The 22409-nt window shown below is 44.0% G+C and overlaps 1 protein-coding gene across 14 annotated transcripts in view; it reads right to left on the reverse strand.

Moving 5' to 3' along the window:
* The window catches only part of LOC119453741 (protein kinase C, brain isozyme), a 295662-nt gene that overhangs the window by 23295 nt on the left and 249958 nt on the right, over positions 1-22409 (reverse strand). For 10 of the 14 annotated variants that reach the window (XM_049668390.1, XM_049668398.1, XM_049668397.1 and 7 more), the window contains exon 11: positions 7470-7871. The exons of 2 other annotated variants lie outside the window; for them this stretch is intronic. In XM_049668390.1, coding sequence (XP_049524347.1) covers positions 7698-7871 — 174 coding nt within the window. In that variant the 3' untranslated portion in view covers positions 7470-7697. Of the gene's footprint in view, positions 1-7469; positions 7872-8946; positions 12892-22409 lie in introns of those variants that run through there. 2 more of the 14 variants (XM_049668399.1, XM_049668400.1) reach the window with 1 other exon arrangement.

The following is a 22409-nucleotide window of genomic DNA, read 5'->3' on the forward strand; positions in this document are numbered from 1 at the left end:
ATCCCTAAAATAGTTACCTTCAATAACAGCGAAAAATGAAAAGTTTATGTTCTGGTGATTTGTTGCATCTTTCATTACGTAACTACAAGTACGTAGTTATTGATCAGTAAGTACATTTGCTGTGTACGAACCATCCAGCATACGCAATAAATATTCCTAAAATTACTTTCATGTTAAAATTCGCTTAGTGTTTGCGCTCTTGCAACACAAGACGGCGAAAGACGAGTTGCACATACGTAATCCGTCATGTTCGTTTTCCGACGCGTCGCTTGCTCGTAATTATGAAATGAGGCATACGTATACAATGTTGCACTGTTAGCGTTTCATTTATTTTGGCTTGTCTTGTTTTTTGCCGCGTATATTTCTCGCGTACCCTTTACCTATACACGCTGTGCTACAGCTTAGTGGCTTTGGTAGGTTGTACTGCTAAGCTCGAGAACGGGAGTTCGATTCCCGGCCACGGCGGCTTACATTTCGATGGAGGCGAAATGCACAAAACACCCGTGTACATAGATTTAGGTGCACGTTAAAGAACCCCAGGTGGTCGAAATTAACGGAGCCCTCCACTGCGGCGTCTCTCATTGCCATATTCTGATTTTTGGGTGTAAAACCCCAGAAATTATCATTACTATTATTACCGTTTACCTGTGCTCTCCATTCTTCATGATATATGGGTAAGTTCGACACGTTGAGATCGAGATTGGCATTACACGTTTTTATCGTCACACCCACAGCATCAGAGGGATTTCTGGCCGTCGTCATATGACCACACGTCATAAGTTGTTATCGTTAATCGTGACGTGAGTATAAGTATGTGAAGTTACTATGCCATGACCCATCAGCCATCTTAGTCACACATTTGTGCTCTTCCACACTATACTTTGGTATACCAAGTGAAGGAGCCGCGAGAGTTACGCGGTTTCAATTTTTTTTTTTTTTTTTTTGTACCGTGGCATCGGCCAACAGACACATTCCGCTTCCCAGGAGCGCAGTTAAGGATTTCGCCTTAATAAAGAAACACCAGAGCGCTGGATGCACTCTTGTAAAGCAAATCGAATGCATGAAATAAAAGAAAGGAAACGGTTATAAGGTGCAAAAGCGTTAGCATTAGTTAGCCTTATCTGCTACGTTCTCTTGGTAATTATCGCGGTCTCCAGCTTATTTTCTTCTGCAGCACGTTCACGTTGCTCATTGCACGCATAACTAAATGAAGTAAGCGCGCGGAATGTGTTACTCAAACAGCCGCGTAAGCGCGGACCAAGCGAGCTAGAAGGAAATAGACAAAATATCCATATTCACAGGCGGCAAACGCGTTCTCTGTGTGGTGAGTTACTGCGGTATTACCTTGCAGTGACGTGGTACTTAATATATCCGAAATTATCGCGATTTTGGCTAATGGCAACCAAAATATCAGGCTCGTAGCAGACGCCCGCCGCCTTGGCGCGGCTTCCGCAGCGGAGAAAGCCCACGGGTCCGGTACAGCAGCGCCGCGGCGCGGGAGTCCTCGCTCCTCCCATGCATTCGCGCGGCGCTTTGGACACTCTCCCATATTCTAGGTCATTCTAGTCTAGGTGGCGTTGGCGCACTCTACGCCGACGCTGCGACAGTGTATGCACGTCACCAACACGGGTTACTCCGAGGTGAAGGACTGACATTCCCTCTCCTCTGGTCCCAACACCTCTCCAAATCGTTTTTTTTTTCTTTTGCGCATGCGCATTGGTTTCCGCAGAGGGCCCTCCTGGACACGGATGGACGTCTCGATTAGGCATATACAGCTTCGCAGTAAATAATTGCACCGACGATTACGATGCTCCCTAATGCGAATTTTGAGCGCAGCTGTTTAGGTGTTTTTGATTCGCGATACATTGTGGCAAATAATTTCATCTGAACGACAGGGTTATCTCGGCGGCGGCGCTGAGCATCTCCTCGGGCAGCTCGTCGAGCAGCAGCGGCAGACAAAGCATTTCCACCGGTTGCGTCGCTCTTTGTTCAGAAAGCGTGAACACCGGAACGCGGGGCTCCCGCGGAGCGCATTCTCTAGCGTCGGCGTTACAGTGGCTAGCGGCGGCGCCGCAGGCGAAGTAGCGCATGCGCAAGGGGTCCAAAGCCCACGTCAGCGCTTTGTTTCCGCTAGTGTCTCTAGTTTTCGCACTGGCAGCATGCCTTGTCGCCGCAGGCACTCCGCTTTCCTCCTCGCAATTTCGCCATTTCGTTCCGCCTCATGGTTTAGCTGCACTCTCCTCTCTTCATCACGCCGCTTTTAACACGAAAGTGTTTTATGCCGGGGTCCACCAAGACTTCACTGACGTATTTCCGTCACGGAAATACGTCACACGAACATACACGAACATAAAACATAACAACATAAAAAGTTCCACAAACATGCTAAATTTGGAAATCGAACCCACGACCTCTCGGTCCGCGACGATAGATCGCCGAGCGTTTAACCCATTGCGCCACAAACGCATTTGCAGAGAGCTACACAGACGCGCCTTATATATCTAACACTCCTCCGTGTACCCGCGCTCTTGCTCGGGGCGGTGCCGCCGCCTACGAGCAGAAAAGAGAAGTACTGTATTATGACACTAACGCGCACCGACAGTGAACGCTTCGGTGGTCTCAGCACTACGACGCCTCGATGCCAGCATTCGAAGGGACGCTGGCATCAAGAAGCACTACCAACGCGTTCTCGCAGAAGCACTACTAGGTGGCGTTCACCGTACTCAGCACAGCGGAGCGTGGCCTCCGCAATTAGCTCTGAAAATGTTTCTGAAGTTGATCGCGGAGGCTGCAATTACGACGCGCTGTACGCGCTGATTTGACTCGGTGACGATTCAGTTACGTGCTTTGTCTTGCGCGTTGTATTAGTGTGTCAGTTACGTGCTTCGTCTTTCGCGTTGTGCTAGCGTGTGCAGCGTAGTGCAGCTTCCATATGCACGACGGTTGCTCATGGTCATCGACGTTGGTAGTCGTGATGGAGGAGACGTGCCACCAGGCGTCAGCGTGGGTGCATCAACGCCTAAGGGCGCTTTAGCCACAAAACACCAATAGACATTATATATCAATGTGCAATAAACATTACACTACTTCTGTGAAGACACGTTTCACTATCGTGTTCTATACCGATTCCTATATAAGAGGGATCAACCACATTTTTTTCATCACCCGCTGCGCGCCGCGTTCGCTCTCGTCTTTCGCTATGCTCATTCGCTCGGTTATAAGTGACGCCAACGCTCGCCGTAGGAACGGGCACCTAAGAGCTGCGATGTAATCGTAGTCACGATCTTTTAACAGCGGAGCTGTTAGCCGGCCGTTAGTCCGTGATTCGCAAACAGAAAATGTGGGCCGATCGTGGCGGTAGTGCGAAAGGGTCCAAGCGCAATGGCACCCCCTGTGAAATAGCGAAGCGGAGCCTGGCTAAGTATAGCTAAGCATGGTTGGTCTACTTAAGCTTAGTCGGTTATGGACAGCCAATCTATAGCTAATCGATCAATAATCAATAAATTCCGGGAAATGCTGGGGATGACTTGGTATTGCTTAGCTTAGCCCTCATGTTCATGTGATCATGTTCATGTGAAGAATGAATACAGCATTTGCACTTTAAAAAATACGTGGCCAATACCTTGCGATAGCCAATCAATACCTAATCGATCAATAAATTCCGGGAAATTCTGGGGATGACTTGGTAGTACTTGGCCTAGCCCAAAAGTCAGGATTAGCTAGGTGCCCATCAGCTCTGCTGTCCCTTTAACAATGCCTCCAGTGCAAGCTACGGTAATTTCTTTTTTTTTTTTTTTTTTTATATAGCGTGAACACGGGAGCGCGTGGCTTTCTGTACTACCAGCGCTGTTAAGCGGCGCCTCACAATATCTGTGCGCATGCGCGGCGAGAGTAGCTTCCCTTTGCACGCATCACGTCATCGGAGCGCTCGCTTGTCTGGTAGCTGCTTTTCTCTTCCCCGGTAGTTACCGCATTATGACTAACCAAAAATCCGAAGACACCTAAGCAGGCCTTATGAGTTGTGAACGCGAAATCATTAATGCCCAATGGAACGCTGCTGAGTGGTCCTTCGAGTTTTGCGCTGTAAGTAGCGTTTTCGAGTTCTGCAGTTAAATTGGTGCAGGTTTTTTTGTACAGTTTCTACGTTGGCTGTAGACTGCCATCATTTGCACGATATTGCTGAGAAATCAAGGACGCCGCGTGCAACCGACGTCCTGCGCCACGAGAGAGGTTGAAGCAGCAGCAGGTAATTAGTTAAAAACTAATTAATTTTTGTTTATTAGTCGATTGTGCATTTCAATTCTTTTTGCAAGTAATGTCCACATCTTCGAGTAGACCAGCTCATGTACTAAAATTATGCTATCTGCCACAGGCAATTTTTACAAAGTTTTAACGTGTTCCCTGAAACACCCTATATACCTTCCTCGAAGACAGGGGGATCACTGTTACATTACGCCCACGTGGCATTAGCCTAGTTACAACCAACAATGATCTTGGGAACGTCGGCTAAAGATAATAGTTTCAACTTTCATTCATATGTCGTTTGGAACGTAATTGCAAGTTCAGCATTGTTACCGCTCTTGAAGCGTACGGCAGTACGCGTGCAGCAGACGACACGCGCGTGCTTGCGTGACGCAATGCACGCGAATGTCGGACGCACTGCGCATGCTTCTAGGTGCCACCACTAAACTGCGGTGGCAGTACGGGAAGCCACGCGCTCCCGTGTTCACGCTCAAAAAGATTGCGACTGTACAAATACATTTGCCGACAGATTTTTAGACCCGATTTTTCGTACCCACTCGATTACTCGGACGCACACGCGCAGCACCGTCACCCATTCTGTAGAACAACAGTTTAACAACAAAGCAAATTAAGGCCGCGGTTACGCGAATATTTGTCGATTGAACTTCATGAACATTTCCGTTAGTGGCGCACACGATCGTTGCCTGTTCACGGCGTCCCTACAGAATCAAGTCTGTTATGCAAGAAACAGTTAAACCGATCAATATTCAGTATTTATAAACGAAAATGAGTATTTTCGCCTGCAGTACTCTTTAAACTTTACTAAAGTTGGCACTTCTGTTAAGAGTGTACTCGTCTCGAAATGAACTATACAGCGCACTGTGTGTTCTATTCGCCCTTTTACTTGCCACTGTTCAAATCTGATGTTAAGCCAACAAACGCACCTAAAGCTATCTGTCAAGATTCTTCCTCCACGTGCTTTCATACACGTTTCCGCGGTGGCGCGTGGATGGTGGGGCTTTAATGTGCCCAAGCACAACTAAATCGCGATTGTGAAAGACTGCACACAGAAGAGCGCTAACACAACACACACAGTCTACGTGGCTTCTCCCGTGCTTCCGAATTTCGCCCGCAAGCTGTCTTTCCGACGCCGCCCATCGCGCGCTGTAATACTTAATCAGCAGACGCTGAAGCTAAAATAGCTGTAAATAATGCGCCAGAAGTAAGCATCGCGTTCTCACGAACAGACACGAATCCCCTGCTTCTGTGCGTCATGCGGAACTCTACACTTGAGTACTGGACCAATCCTGATCGACGACACAAGAGACTGCAGAAATGAAGTTCCGCATGCCTCATAAACTGAAGAGGAGCATAACAAGTCTGCTACACCGGATTCGTCTTGGTGTTGCACTCACGAGGCGTTATATACGCATATCATCAGCTGCAGTGACACTGGTCCCAACTGCGATCACTGCCCAGTGCCAGAAACTTGAGCACATATTTTGCTCATGCCCAGCGTACGCGCGAGAACGGCAGAGCCTCATTTCAACTATTCAGCGAGTGACTAGAAGACCAATGTCTGACGAGATTGTCTTAGGTCCTTGGCCTGACGCCAGCAGCGCTGCTGTGGTCATCGAAGCGACTATAGCCTTCCTTCAACCCACTGGACTCCATGCACGGCTATAGTATGACCTCAACGGGATGGACATGTACATACGCACCTCCTAATCTTATCATCATTCATCGCTCTTTTTATCCCCTTCCCCAGTGTAGAGTAGCAGGCCAGAGCAAACTAACGCTCAAGCCGACCTCTCTGCCTTTCTTCAAATAAACCTCTCTCTCTCTCTAATCAGAAAATAAAGCTGCAGTTGCAGAGAGTTATTCTTCATTTTTCAGCTCTCTCGAGTCGGCGATGTGCCCTGGTACAGGCAGCACATGAGGCCTATATAATGCGCATATTCTTTCAACGCGTCTGGTTGATCGCGGCCACTGTCAGTGGCAGCAGTTCGTTTGATCGAGTACGCCATTTTAACAGCCCTTCCGTTCGAGTTATTTTAGTTCTTTATTGTTATAAAACTTGATGCCCGGGTGCCAGGTAAACAATTTGCTTAGGAAATCGTACCGCGAAACTTTTGGGAGCACGAATGGTAGCAAAACGTGTCTTCTCGGAGCTTCGCTAGTTACCTGGATAGGGATGTACTGTAGCTGGTGCAGCCCACCGCAGTTCACACGGAGTAACCTCCGATTGTTACCCGAGTGGTACCTTAATAGAGTACAAGGCTAGACATACAACACGTTGCATGTATACATTACGTATCGACAATGTTCAGGCTTGACTCGCCTATTTCGATCGCAGGCAGAGCTGTGAAAGCGCCTCCAGGCCAGTCGCCATTCAATATTGCAGCTATATCGAAACTCGAAGCGTAGTAACGACACGCTAAAATGTATCCCAATCACAAAAAAGTCACCAGCCCTTCCCCTGCTGAGAAAATGGGGGTAAGCGAAGCTTGCCGTGCATCTGATCTTCGTGATGATTTTCCGTTTCTCTTCTTCTCTCTTCCTTTCTCTCCCTCTTTTTTGTCCCTGGTATGTGCCACTGAGCTTGGACACTTTCTGCACTATCGCGAGGATCGGCCCACTTTTCAGCGTGACACAGCCGCCGCCACCGCCACCACCACTGCCGACACTTGTGAGGCTATATAGCTTTGCTTAAAACGTGAGACCTCGCAGGAAAACTGCGAAACTGCACACTCTAGCGGGATCCCCATACCAACATGGCGCCGGACGATAGACAGCGCCGTCATCGCAAAATGGTGGCGCCCTCAATACTACGGTCTATACTACTGCTACAGATGTACTGGTTAACGACTGTGCTTTATGGAATTACGCAACGAAACTGCAAACCTTACCTACATATCCTCACTGCACCTTCAAGTGCATCCTTCCTTTAACAATAAGAAAAGCTTTCAGATGCGTTCGGCTATTTGCTTACATTGACAAACCTCGTCAATTTTTAGCATGTCTATTTTTTTCTGCAACTGCGCAACCTATCAACAGAAATACCCGGCGTTTGTGTTGTCCTTCTTGGTCTTCTTGCACAGTGTTTCGTAAGCCTGCTTTTCCCGTACACCATAAAACTTACTCAGTTCTCTGTCATTCCACTCTTACCTGCCTGCTTGAACTTACAGCACAGCCAAGATGGCAAAGAAGGAAGCAAACAGAATCACTGAACGCAACAAAACTGTATATATTTCATCTCGTAAAACCATCACGTAAACACAAAGGTAATAACAGCCATCTCAGCAAGTTCTGGAAAGTGGAACACAGGCGCACATACGCACAGCTGTGCACTTCGTAATGCCTGCTTCGATGCCCGCTTAGCAGCATGCCAATATGTGGCCTAACAATTTACTTGAGCGGTGATGACGTCAAAACTTGAGCACCGCTAATCTTCATCAGTCTGGTCCTGGCAGTACTGAATGCTGTTTAGTTCGCAGAGACAGCTTTAAATTGCTTTTCCCACAAATCTGCTGGCTCATTAGCGCAAACATTTGCACTTGATGGCCTGTTTCTGTTCTAAGCCACGTTTGGTGGTAGTACTTGTGTGTTTCGTTCCCCATCGACCAGACCTTTATGTAGTTAGCGGCAATGTTGAGGCACAAGAAATACGAAAACAGAAACCTCGGTTAAATGCGTAGGTAAAGTATAGTCACTATATATGAATAAAAGTTAATGAAACGGTGGCACCATCTATTGCTAGCAAGACTAAATCACTCTGAATTTGGTTGTACATGTGGAAGGAATCCCAAGTCATAACGACAGATGGCGTCACCGCGTTCTTTTAATTTGACGAAAAATTTTTTTTCTGAGCCGCAAACACTGCAGACGATGCATACTACAGTCACTGACAACCTAAGAATGCAGTGAAAAATACAATAATTGATGTCCAATTGCAAGAGAAGTTGTATAGGTGCACCAGGCACATAACATAGTATTAAACGAGACACACCATCAAACCATACCTTTGAGCCAAATTTCCGTGCCAATCTTCTAGCCCTTAGACAACGAAAGGCCCTTTAAAGCTCTTCCATTGAACAACAGCATTCCATACAAAATCTCCGAGGTATATACCGCCGTCAAAGCAAATGACGGAACTTCCTCTCATCACGCACACATGAGAACAGAGGATGAGCTGTGCCATCCCATGATTCTTAAAGCACATGCACTTCAGCATAAATTAAAATGCAAATCAATGCCGAAACTATGCTCTTAATGTGTTGTTCCACCTTGATGGGTTCACCTACGTTTTTAACCACGTGATTTGTACCCCGAAATGTTCACTTTCGACTGCTTCACATTTAGAAAGCGACAGCAGATCAATTACTTGTTGCACTTGCATGTAAGTGCGAGTAACAGACGCTCTCGTCAGTTATTTCCTGTTCACGTTTTAATTTATGCTGACAGTACAACGAATTCGCTGCTGGAATCATTAAAGAAGAAAGCAGTAAACAAACGCACATGATAGAATGAGCGACAAGAAGACTTCAAGAATGGAATGAATATCTTCCCTAAGAGTGCGATCTAATTGAGGAAAAAAATTGTGCCCTTGATCCTGAATAGTACATATATCTGACTGGGAATTAATAGGCATTCCCAGCCAAAAGCCCACCTGGGGGGGAAGCTTGGGCAGAGTATTGCGTAGGGAACAAAAAAAAAAAAAAACAGATCTAGATTCCCGCCAACGCCACCACCTGCATAAACTCGCAACGCTCAGTAGGGTTCTGGGGATAGTATTTCGGGTTACTAGGCTTGAGATTTCTGGAAAACGCTATCACCGGGCAAGCTCCCAAATCCAAGTGGCTGCATTTCAATTGCACCACTTGTGCCAAACCATGGCCAACCGACTACTAGTCACCAATGCACTGAATACCAAGAGCTTTTGCAACCAAAATTAAAGATCGGGGATCTAAAATAAAACTATCATTCCTGACCAGGCTTCATACAAGTGCTGGACATTAGAATTTCAGTAGTAATAGGCAATGCAGTTAATAATTTAGAATATCACCATCATGCCCAAAGAAAGCTTGAAGACATAATCGCTCTTAAAGTTGATTTTTGCAACGGAGTGGAAGGTTACAAATGTCAAAAACTTGTTTCTTATCCTAAAAAATCTTTTTTCTTTACTTAAACAGAGATGAATGTGTAACGGTGGAAGGTTGGCATGTTCGTCGATGCTCAATTCTGGAGTTTAAAGTCAAGTCGCTCTTTTCAAAATCCAACGTTACGAGTGCTTTTCATAGTCTGCGATTATACAATGCTCTAGATTATATTAATTACAATTCTCTCAGAAGCTGACATCAAGATCATGATTAAGTCACTTCTGTACAGTTTTGCATGCATCCGACTTACATCTGTGATGATTATTCAACGTAATCGCTCCCGAGTTAGTTCGGTGAAAAATTGAGGGTAATGTGCATTATAAGCAGGAATATTTCACTGATTAAGCCTTTAACAATTGATATTATGGGGCATGCTGTAGTTGCAGAAGTGACGTAGGCCAGTGCCCAAATTTAGCACAACCTGCCTACATCACCATTTCCAACAAATACACACTGGAGATGTGCCGTGAAAATCTATTGCTATTCCAGTTAACAAATCTAGCGCACCGCATTTTTCCTGTTAGAAACATTACATGTAAAATGGCAAAACATTTCGCTGTAGATATTGAGCACTATTTTTCGAAACTAAGAAAGGGCACAGATTCTAACGAAAATGTGACATTACTGCTCTAGTTGGTGCGGGTTCACCTTGCAAAAAAAAAAAAAGGGGCACTAAAGAAGATTAAACATTTGACTAGACACAACGTGTGCCTACTTCTATGCCTCATCTTCACGTCTATGTTAGTTTTACGTGTCGGCTTTTTCATGCCATTTCTTCCAAGTTTCAACAAAAAGTTACGCTTTGAGTACTTGTTGACTTTACTTCTGCAATTATAACATCTCCAAGAAATTCATCAATTAAAAGTTAATTACAAAAAGTTTGTTATTATTCAGGTTGACCATATTTCCACAAATTCTATTGTCCATCACTGCTATGAAACTCGGCCAAAACAAATAATTTTGTCGACAACTTCATATTCTTTATAACCTGAGACAGCTGTCGAAAGGATGGGCTGTATACTGCTGCTTTCATCATGTCAATTGTTTGATCGCTGCTTATTAGGCTTCCGTCGACTAATTAGTGCAGTGGGAACTAATAGCACATCTAGGATATGCAACAAAAGCATTCCAATTTGGCTTCTGGCTATATCCAGTACCAAATGGACACATGTGTCCATTTGGTAACGGCACCACATACAGCTCAGTGTACTGCATTCAGATGAACTGCAGAGCTCACACGGCTGTACTACTCAAAACAATGGATGTATTTTGTAAAGTGCCAGCAGCCCACAGTGAAAATGCAGCAGCTGTAAAGAGGTGACTGTGGCCTACCAAGACATACAGTGCACATTCATTATGCGAATCATCGTAATGAAGTCCCATACTGATGTAACACCACCCTTAATATGCAGATTGATAAACTTTTTTTTTCAACCAAAGTATGTGAATATTATTTGCTGAAATACGAAAAAGCTTCGAACCAGACAGGCTTCAAACAATGCTTTGCATCTGTTGGTAAAGCTTGTCTCAATCACACAAAAAAAGGAAGACATCCCAAATGAAAAAAACTGGGAACACAGGGCAGGTGCTTCATTCAAGGAGTGCTCTGATACTACTTATGAAGCAGCTGCCTTCTACGGCCAAGCTGCGGCAGTATTCTCGAGTGATCACTTTTGGGGATATGATCCCTCTTGTGAGATACAATGTGACTGGGCAGGTGGATCCCGTTTCTCGCATTATGTCAAGCTCGCTATCTTCACCACAGTGCCAGCAACACCGTCAGCCATATACTTCAACGAATGCAGTGCCGAATCTCGTGAAAGTGAGCACTCGAGAATACTGAACATGGAAGACGCTGCACAGGCACTGTCACCTGTCCAAATTTACAGTGGTATGTATTTGCAGAAGGAATCAGCAAAGGCAAACAACACCAGCAACATTTATACAACAGTGTTCACTGTAGTAGCGTTTCACAGCTCTCAATAGCCAATGTTAATGCCGTTTGCAGCCAAAATAAGCCTGTGCTGCTATCCACGTGTAAGAGGCCTGAGAAATACTGTTCCAGTGGCTGACCATTTAGCACCACCTGAACACGCGGTTATCATGCAAGTAGAATGTTTTTGGCACCGGTACACAGCATGGAATGCTGTTACAACTCTTGCTGATGGCCATAACAGATACTTGAACAAGGTGATGTACGGCAGCCCAGCAATGAAGGTTCGTCAAGGTACTTCCGGCCCTGTTCATAATTGCAGCTTGGCAGAAAGTATCTCACAGCAGACAAAGCAACTGAGTCAATAAATACTTGTTAAAGTGTGATTTACACCAATAGTTATTGCAACTGCACACCTACTAACCCTCCACGTTAACTGTGTTTGACTGCATTTTGCCTCCATGTTGCCCCTTTCCTGCCAAAAGCAAGGATGGACAAGTCATCCAGCATTAGCAGTATGATATGAAAACAAGTGCAACATAACTTTCTGTTCCAAATAAGCCTCTGCACAATACTCAGCGGAATCTCTGTGTACAACAATATAGATTAATCTCTTGAGCTCACATTATTGACACCATAAAATAATTTCACTTTTGGCAATTAAGGGAGTATGCAGTGAAACACCGAGACATCAGTTTTGCCAAATGTTCTCCTCCTGTTTGTGAAGAGCCGATAATGACGGCCTTGTCATCCAAACTCGAGCAGCTGGGAAAGCTAATCGGCCCACAGCACACAACAGGTGCAACAAAAATGACCAAGAATAAAAACAGGATAGACACCTCTCCTACGTATAGATTGCTTTAAATGACATCTCAGGTCACATGTTAGAAGAGTAATCATGCAGTGAAAGTTGGTGACTTAGACAGGTCCGCTTATTTCTAGCTTGCCTCCAATATTTCTGCAAAAGCTCTGAATTGCACTGAAACACAGTGTCCGTGACATTGCGATGTCGTGTGCAAGCCACCTACCTCTGGTCATTTAGCTTACCCTTTACATGTTGCCAAAACCACCCTCCTACGGCACACAGCTCAGATATTCTTTGTACACTTGAATGCTTTGTTGACTCTCGCACATGTCACACCCCACAAAACCACGGTTTATTCCATTTCCTGTGATGGTTAATCCAGTGCAAGATTGCCAGCCAGGTTTTAGTTTGGCAGCATGGTGCATGCCAGTGCAGGCCACGGTGACACCAGCAGCAAAAAAAAAAGAAAAACAAAACAGCAAAAAAGAACAAAAGACTCCTGCAAGAGCAGCAAGTGCCGCCATCAGCCAGCGGTGCAGGAAAAAAAAAAAAGGATGAACCCAGAGGACGCAGGTGGCACGCGTGTAACGAGGTTAGAAGCTGCAGACTCCGCAGAATCGACTGTTGACGAAGGTAAAGCCCTGAAACTCGTTTCCAGTCAGGCTGCGCATGACGAGCGGGTCACCGGGGCTCAAGCACAGCTTGGCCTGGGTGAACGCCGGATCAAAGTTCTCACCGGACCGGGGGTTCTTCTGCAAGGGGGTTGAGGGTACGGGAAGAAACGTAGGAAGGCGGGGAGGAGGAGGGAGGCAGGCAAAAATGTGAAACCAAAAGAAAGAAACAAACCATAGTAGAAAGCTGCTGCAGCCAGAAACGTATGCGCAAGCCATACACTAAATGCAAGCTGGAGCGTGTAGTCAAGCCGCTATACTGACAGGCAGCCGAACGCCCTCGCATTTGCCTCGGGTCTCTGCGCTACACAACGGAAAGCACAAACTCCGACATCACTTCACCATACCGAACGTCACCATATAGCATACTGCAACGTTTACCATCTACGATCTCTCTTGCCAATTGTTGTGCCGCTCAGGCATGTAAAAATTAAAATTAAATTGTGTTTTACATGTCATGCGTGCAGATGCTCTTACTAAATAGCTGGGCCATTCAGGCACAAATTTTGCCACGCAGAGACTCACGGTTATGAGCTTGCTCTAATATATCACATTTGGTCCCAATAGGTCATCCTATGCGGCACAACATTCGGCACATCACAAGGGCAGACTCGCCAGCAGTCACTTCACCATGCTTCACTTCACCATTGTAACGAGCAATGCAATGATCACTACCTAGAAGTGCTCCTCGAGTACCCAGCCTAGTCACTGCTTGCCTAACAATGTAGTAAATATATTCTAAACTTCCCAGGGAAAGGCGTGGATCTTGACGGGGCCCTGAAACACTTCTAATTATTCGCAGAATGGCCTCACTATTAACCCTTTAAGCATTTTGGACGAGCCTAGCTCATCAACACGATATTAGTAAACTTTGCTTTGACGAGCTCAGCTTATCCACGGCAATATTCCCATTTTCTAAGCGGTTTGGATGAATAGAGCATTTCCACTTTTTATTCTACTAAATAGATGGCTGCACAGTGTCAGTGCTATAATGCCACGTGTATTGTGCACTTTCAGCATTGCTACATAGATCGCAGCACTTTTTCAGCACTCAAAGCCCACGATTATTCAGTCTTCATGTTCTACACAGATGGCAGCATTTTGTCAGCGCTTGAGGGCTGCATTTACTGTGGTCTCTGTCTTGTATTATACATGGATGGCAGCATTTCGCCAGTGCTCAAAGACTGCATTTTTGAAACAGTGGTAGCAGAATAGACAATTTTGAAGCCCTGTAAAAGCATTTCCCTCATTTCCAACTGTGCCATTTGTGGCAATGACAAGATAATATATATATATATATATATATATATATATACAGGGTGAGCTAGCTATCATGCAGCATGATTTAAAAATCCTCGAGCGGGCAGTCGCGCGGCAATTCTGCGTGTATTCGCGGGCTCCTTTCACACTCGGAAAAACACTTTTATGTACTACCACGTATTGAGCAACAGAAAGCTGTACCGGGAGTTTTTCATGTTGCTCTACAACTTTCTCATTGACACTTTGATAATTAGGACAGTACTTTGATAATTAGGACAGCCACCGCTTGTCGAAAGGGCTTGTCACGCGTGGCATCTACTCTACAGAGCACACTACTGCTACCTCTGAGGCCACACAGTTGCATGCAACTTTCAAGTGTAGACCAGTAGTGCAAAGATTGTTTTTTTTCTGCTTTTTTGAAATCACAGACATGTATTTTTCATTTATTTACCTCAAAATCAGCCATAGTCGTATTACTCAGAATGTTCATGCGATCATGAAATCAGACATTAGCTGTAGGTGGGCTTCACTGTTTGCGATGATGACACTGCGAAAGCAAGAGCTAGTGATTTGTCACTGTTTTTGACACGAGATTGTAAACTCCTTGCTACATGCAGCGTCATAATATTTTGCTCACATGTTCATGCGATCATCTTCTACACATCGGCATCCTTTTCTTATTACAGTAGACTTCCATTAATTTGACTCTGGTTAACTAGATTTTTTTTGGTTAGTTCGATCCTGATCGAAGGTCCCGGCCGGTGCCTGTGAATTTCTATGGGCGCAAGCTTTCGTTATTTCGATCCTAAAATTGGCCTTCACTGAATGATTTGAACTTGATCAGTGAGCATTCACACGCCTGACCCCTACTAAAATGACCCCAATAGCAACCTCTTTACTAGAAGCGTTTGTCTCGGCAGAGTTTATGGGACAGTGAATTAGCTGAACACACATTGTCTGCCATCCCAAAAAGCCCATTTTGGCCTGCGCTAGGAAGATTTTCAAAAAATATCGGTAGCTCACTATGTCTGACTATGGTACTTGCCCGATCCTAATGCTCACCTTTCCTTTTCAGAAAAATTGAACCGGAAACCGTGTTCACATGCTTGACCACATAACACAACTATACTACGACATAGCTGACTTTAGGAAACCAGCCACTACTGTGCAATGCGTATTAGACCATTGCCCATTTTTCTTGCTAAAACATCTAGTGCGCGTTACATTTCTACTTAGTTTAGAAGCTTCAATGTCATTCCTACGTAACTTTTCCACTTTGGACATACAGAAAGTGGGCTAGCGTTTGACTCGGGGGCCGGATAGAATCAGACAAGTACTGCGAATGAATCAGCAGGGTGTTTTGACATTTCTTCTTGATCTTGTGGAATTAGACCCACTGGATAATTCAATTTAGTTGGTCCCGTCAGGGTCGAAATAACGGAAGTCGACTGCGCGTTCAAAACGTGTTTCAGGGCACCTATAATTCAAATGGGAACTCCTTCAGTGGGGAAATCCTGCAATATGATAAAAGGCAGTTCATGTTGATTTCCGGTTAATTAGTTTAGCTAGTCAGCCAGAAAATTGGGGAGGGAAGAAAATGAGGAAAGGCCCTGATGCTACTTTGTGCAAAATCATGTCTCTTAAAGGAGCAGAATTATAAGCTGAATTACAATTGCTAGAAAGGTAATTTCCCATGCATGTTTAGGTGTGCCTTGGTCTTTTACTGAAGCTAATTATATTTAGTACTGTTATTTGAGTTCTCTGGTGAGTGTAGAAACCGCAAAGGGGTCTTAGCGACCCAATTAAGACACGTTCTGTCTCAACATGTTGAGTGTGTGTAACTTGTAGTTACTTCAGATCATATGTTTTCCCAGTTAGTAAGTTTTCTCTCGAGTTCTTTTCCAGAACGTATGAACAAAGTTCTACTGTATTCAATCAATCTACTAAAGGATACACGACAGTAGTTCACAGGAAGAGTGTTTTTTCTGTCATTGCTTATACATCCAGTCTCATTATCAAGGTACGAAAATACCAGTAAAACAAAACTGGCCCAAAAGATCACTCACAATAGTTGTGTTTACTCGCAAGCCTTAGAGACAGCTAAGCTGAGCAGAGTTATTCACATGTTTCTACACAGGCTTGAGTGTAAAGCACACAAAGGTCTATATAGGAGCCATAGCGCCACAAAGCTATGGATCATGTGACACGAGGGCTGTAAATAAGAAAATGCAGTGCTATCTATCGCATAGCTTCAGCTGTACACTGCTGCTAGAATTAATTCTGGACCTGAGTTTAATGGCATTACATTTAGATCCCCAAGGGTGTGAAGAAACAGATAATTTGACCATTGTGATGAAAGTTGGGTGACATGTCCCATGCTGTGTTTAAGGGGAGTACTGCTATTTTATTCTATACTTCTCAATTCAGGTGCTAGATCTCAATCAACCTAGGAGTCAATGTGACACCGGTATATAATGCCTCACTGAAGCAGCTAGTCACTTGACAATTCCTCGTAAATTGAATGGGGGAAGGCCACCAACAAGTGTACAGATGAAAGATATTCTGTTTAGTCGGAATCCTACTTCTCTAACTGCAAACAACACGCCAAGTACCAAAACTCACAAATGCACCTCTAATTAAGGAACCGTGTTTTGCATGTACTGGCACAAGTCATATGGTAAAGCTTTGGCTGTAATCTTTACCAGCAAACTGCTGCCCTTCTTTATTCTGGGAAACAAGTTAACTTTATAAGATATATTTAAAACATCCAAGAGTTTAAATTAAGCATATCTCTCTTCACAACCACAACAGTCAGCTCAATGGCTGTTGGGAAATTGTGTACTATATATTCTACCACACTATAGTTCAGAGACAGCGGCAGAAACAAAATCATTTAGCAGTCAGGTCAAGTGAAACCTAGTTGAAAGGACTTAAAGGTTACTTTTTTCCCAAGTCGTATGAGTGCAGTCTTTTGGGCAGCCTATGGCACACCTGACTGCACCGTAGAAATAATGCGACTAGGTGACCTAAGTTTGTACGTCTTCTGGGAGCAAACAAAGCTAAAAACGGGGCACAGGACAAGAGAACACAGGACACTACACTGACTACCAACTGGAAGGTTTATTGCGTGGAAGGTGGCTTATAAATACTAAATATAAAGAGTGAAGAAAAATGAAGAAAAGCAGACAGATGGCAATGAATCACATTCCAGGCACAAGAATGCACTAATTGCAAAGATAAGCAATTTCTCTATTGCTAAGCCCAACATAAGGAACTAAGACACAACAGCCTGCTGGTCGTGATAAGCCTTCATGATCCACACGCTTTCAAACACTGGCTTACACCTGCTCTTGGCAATTGACTGCAGTGGGCTGTCATGTATCAGACTCACTTAAATTGGGCTTACCTATAGGGAAATCACCTTTGCAATTGGTGCAGTGCCTCAAGTTTTGAGTGATTAAATTTTTTATTCAGTTTTCTTCACCTTTCTAAGGGTTATAAGCCCACTTCCAAGCAATAAACCTTCCAATTGGTAGTCAGTGAAGCATCTTGTGTCCACTTGTTCTGTGTCATGTTCTTAGCACTGTTCGCTCCCAAAACCGCAATGTAAGAAGACCTTAGCGACTGAAGCAAGCTGAAATTAGTTTGAAATGATATGCAAAAACTTGAAACTTAGAACAAGAATTGAATACTTCTGTGTCAAATCTAAGTACAGTCAACGACCGATTTTTCGGGCATACCCGATAATTCGGACGCCTTCGTGTCACCGCCACGTACCCCACAGAGTCAATATATAAAAAACATCTGATATTTCGGACACAAAAAAACCTTCCCCGTCCAATATTCCAGACATTTTGCCATGACTGCAGGTCCGAACCGGCATTAATCGAAGCCACCACCACCGTCATTTTGTTTATCACGCGTCCTCGAACCAGCGCTCTGACAGGCAAATCCGGTGGCGGCCGTACCACTCCGCGGCACCCCTCGGCCTAGCTACTTTGGCGTTCGCTACCAAGCTTTTTGCTGTTCGGTGCCATGTTTTTCATTGAAACAATTCGCCGCTGTTAACAATAGCGCCGACTTCGCCTTCGTAATACTCGCCAATGTCCAGGATGCGGGTTCCCAAAAGCCGGCTTCGCCGTAGTACAGGAGTGTTACGCAGTGAAGCATAGGTGAAGTATTGCGGTGAAGCACACCAGGAGCGGAAAGGGGGCAATTGTGACGGGTCACGGTGTGTATTCCTTAATTATACATGCATGTACCCACCGTCTCCTACCACAGTACGAGCTACGATATGCCTAATAAGTGTACCCCCCCTGGCACGCCTTCAGATCTACTTCGGACGTGCCTGTGGCAATTTGTGCCCTTGGGAGCAGTAAGAGGCATGCATTCATTTTTTCAGACTGCCCGATTTTTTGGACGTTTTCGCAGCCCCTAGGGAGTCCGACAAATCGGACGTTGACAGTATAATGGATTTGAGAAGTATATATATTTTAATGTGCAATTGTGGGACCAATATCTGGGGTTACTATGACTTTTGTAGCCCTCCTGCATTGTAGAGGAACCCATACAAATGATCCACTTCCCCATTGAAATGATTCAGCATTTTGACGAAGGCGGTGCTGAAATGCAGGACCCATGTCGCCCCTTGTTTCTGGACTGCACTTTTATAAAGGAATTGAATCAAAGTGATAAATGGGCCTAGATGGCAGGCCACCTTGAGTAAACAGAGCAACAAATAAAAATAAGTGGACACAGAACAAAGAGCAGACGAGAGCGCTGCATTGACCCCCTGCCGATCTGTCAGCATTCTCACTCCACTTATTTTGCACGGTAAACTTGATATGGCTACAATGAAACTTTAGACATCTTTTCTGGCCCCGCCTGACCATACTTTTTTGCCAGGCTTTGAATGCCAGAGAGGTTGCATACAGCTCCGAACAAGTTGTCATGCCCATGCGTTTGCAGCGTGCACTGTTACCATGCGTAGACAGAACATGCAACATAGAACAACAACATGCGATGCGGTAGAAAGCCACAGGGATGCTCCCACCGGGTAATGACACCGATCAGCTGATACATTTCCTTGTCATGGCTCCTTACATCGAGATGCGAGTGCAGAGGCCTACATGTTTGCAACAGTATGTACCTACGTGGCCCCAGTGGTCAGATGCACAGTCACCAAAAACTGCCACATTTGTCAAATTCCTGCAAACCTCAAGGAGCTATGAAATTATGCATATGGCTAAATAGCAGAATGCTGAAGACACACTACATTGTCCTTCTCAACACCCATCAGGACATAATGAAACAAACTTGACCAACAGTATCAACAGTATGTGTGAACAAGGAAAGCATCAGGCTCAGTTGCTGCCGTGATGAACTATGCTTGTTAAAACATTGGTTCCAGCTCACCATCTTTTGTTCGCCCACTGTTGGTCACATCAAGTGTCTATGTTCGTGTGAACCCTTTCTATTGAATGAAACAGTTGTGGTACACGGCTTGGCCTGTAGAGAGCTATTATGTTATGATGATCGACACAATGCGAGTACCATACAGGAGGTACAGAAGCAAAAGGAGTACATCATTTTCTTTTAACAACCACATAACAGACATTTTTTTTTCACGATTACTGCACGAGAGGATGGTAGCATGGGCATTGCTATGAGTGCGCGAATACTCAAAACATTCGAATAAGGAATCAAATAATGTCCTATTAAATTTGGTCCTCGAATCAATTTAGTCACTATTCATAAACACTAATATCTTTTGAACAGCTTTTGAATATTTCAGGGGATCAACTGTGCAGAATCGAACATAAAACTGGAGCAACTGTAAGATAAACTTCATCCTCGTGGGCATAGTATAGGACTTATGTAATAGAGCAGGCTATGTTACATAGCTCAGGGTCAAACTTCATCGGTTATACAGTGATCATACGCACCCTCCAGAAAATCCTGTACATGTGAACAAACTGCTTATTCATAATGTTCCATTTGTGCTTTTAGTATACACGCAATGTAATGACACAAACTTGCCAAAATTATGAATACATAAAAAGTGAGCATCATTTTATATTAATTAACAAAGTGGCTGTTCCTTATTTGAAACTATTGAATATTCCGTTCGATTCACTTCTGGCTGTACTATTTGATTCGTATTTGATTCAACCACAAAATTTACTAGTATTCGCACACCCATAGGCACCACCTTCTTCGTGTAGTGCTGCACAGGAACACAAAAACATAGAATGAAACTGAAAGGCCTGTCTGCACAAGCTTCCCAAGATGGAAGACAGGTGATTATCTTTGGTAGGGCTACAAGGCAATTGCACATGTGGACAGACATGGACACAGCTATGCATCAGCTGCCAATGTGGTAGCCATACAAAGCGGGCCCGAACCTCAAAGTTTAAAAGGATTCGTCACTAAATAGTTCCGAAGCTTCCACAAAAGTAATGCAAGCCGTTTTTAAAGGGAAACGAAAGAGAAACACTAAAAATATATCTCTCAGTGTTCTTTCAAAACTGTCAATTATAGAATGCCAAGTTGATTATTGTCAGAAAAAGTTACATCCAAATTTAAAATTTTGTCCCTTTCTTAGAATTTCACAGAGCCAGCCAGTATGTAAGCAGATGCCGCAAATTTCAAAAGTATTATCTCATACTAGGGCCATTTTGGCACATGAACAGTTCTCGAAACATGCCAGGTTGAGTCCTTGACTCCTATAAAATACAATGTAGTTCATCTTTACTAATAAGCAACCCACTAGAATTGAATAGATGCTTTAAAATAGAAAGCACACCGTCACAGTGGGCTGGTGCAGGAACATTGATGTAGCGACGCTACTCATCTTTAGGTTTTCACACCTTTTCTGGCTTTGCCCATTCTTTTACCACAGTAAAAGTAGCCACACAGCTACAGCAAAAGCATAATTTACTACTGTAACTTAAACTGAAGTTCTCTTTAGTGTCCCTTTAAGCACACACGTCTACACACATTCCCATGAGAACTGGTCTCTCGAAGTGGCCTGCACTGGCTTCACCAATTGCCCGGTAACTAAACAAGGTTTTTTCACTTCGATTTAATCTGGGCTGCAAACTGCATGCAAGAACACACAATTGGGGCCATTTTCGCTGGAAAAGGTGTCTGATCACAGCACAACACAGTACAGTTTAAAGAAGACTGCCCTGAAGACAGACTCTGGCAAGTAGACTTCTCCCATAGCCGAACAGTTGAATATCTGTTGCCTTGCATAAATTCAGAGTAAGCATACCAAGCAGAACTCTGCATAAGACAACGCAACTTCTAGTGTCCCTTTTGCATTCATCACTAAAAGGTTGTGCACAGTCTACACAAAATAATGGAAGAATACAGCAAAACTACCACAAAGAGCCTCACCTAAACAAAGATTCAGTTAAACAAAGTTGTTTCAGATGCCCCGTTAGCAATACACAGTTATGCTATGAAAAAAAAAAATGTTGTTCTCAAAGAACTCCAATGATGTAACTTTCAGTTACACAAAATTTCTTGTGACTAAGTCCCAGTACACGGCCCTTACTATTCAGCAACACCATCTCTTACGCCATTATACATGCTTTCCAAAGCCTTGAAATATCAAGTCAATTTGCAAATAGCATCTTCTTGAAAGCATGAGTGCAGAAAAATAAAACCCTTTTCCTTCAGATAATTGTCAAAGTGAGCAAAATCTGTCTGGAATTCTCTGAAGTTGTAAAATGTTCAATAAATGCTTCAGGTTTCACACAAATACCCTATACATGCTTTGGTTCTTCATAAATGGCTGTTATGCATTCACACTACCTATTTCCCCTTAAACAAACTTATTTTTGGTTCCTGAGAAGCTTGCTGGTGAACTTATAATTTATTCATTAGAGGTAGGCAAATATTTGAAGTTTCGAATACAAATCAAATATTAACCGCTTACATGGTGGCAAAAGCACAACTTTAATGTATACGGACAGAAGAAATGACAAGGACGACAAGGACATCATGAATCTGAACCAGCTCGCCCAACTTTCTGCCTTGCTACAGTAATCATTTACAATTTGTATTGGAAAATGAACTATTTGGTATTTTTGAAGCATTCAAAATTCACCAAATTTTTTTGCAACAACCAACTGTTAAGTCTGGTCACTGTTCTTCGTCTGCTAAACCAAGTATCACAAGTTATCAGAAATGAAACAGTGACAAAAGTTTTTGAAGCAATGCAGGAACAAAATAAAATGGGTATTGCTTCTGGTTTCACAGCGGAAGCCTGCATGACACTCTGGGATTTTTGCTTGTAGTTTGTCATTTAGTATTTTTGTCAGTCTGGTCAT

Source organism: Dermacentor silvarum, chromosome 5, assembly GCF_013339745.2.
Source record: "Dermacentor silvarum isolate Dsil-2018 chromosome 5, BIME_Dsil_1.4, whole genome shotgun sequence".
Lineage (NCBI taxonomy): Eukaryota > Metazoa > Arthropoda > Arachnida > Ixodida > Ixodidae > Dermacentor > Dermacentor silvarum.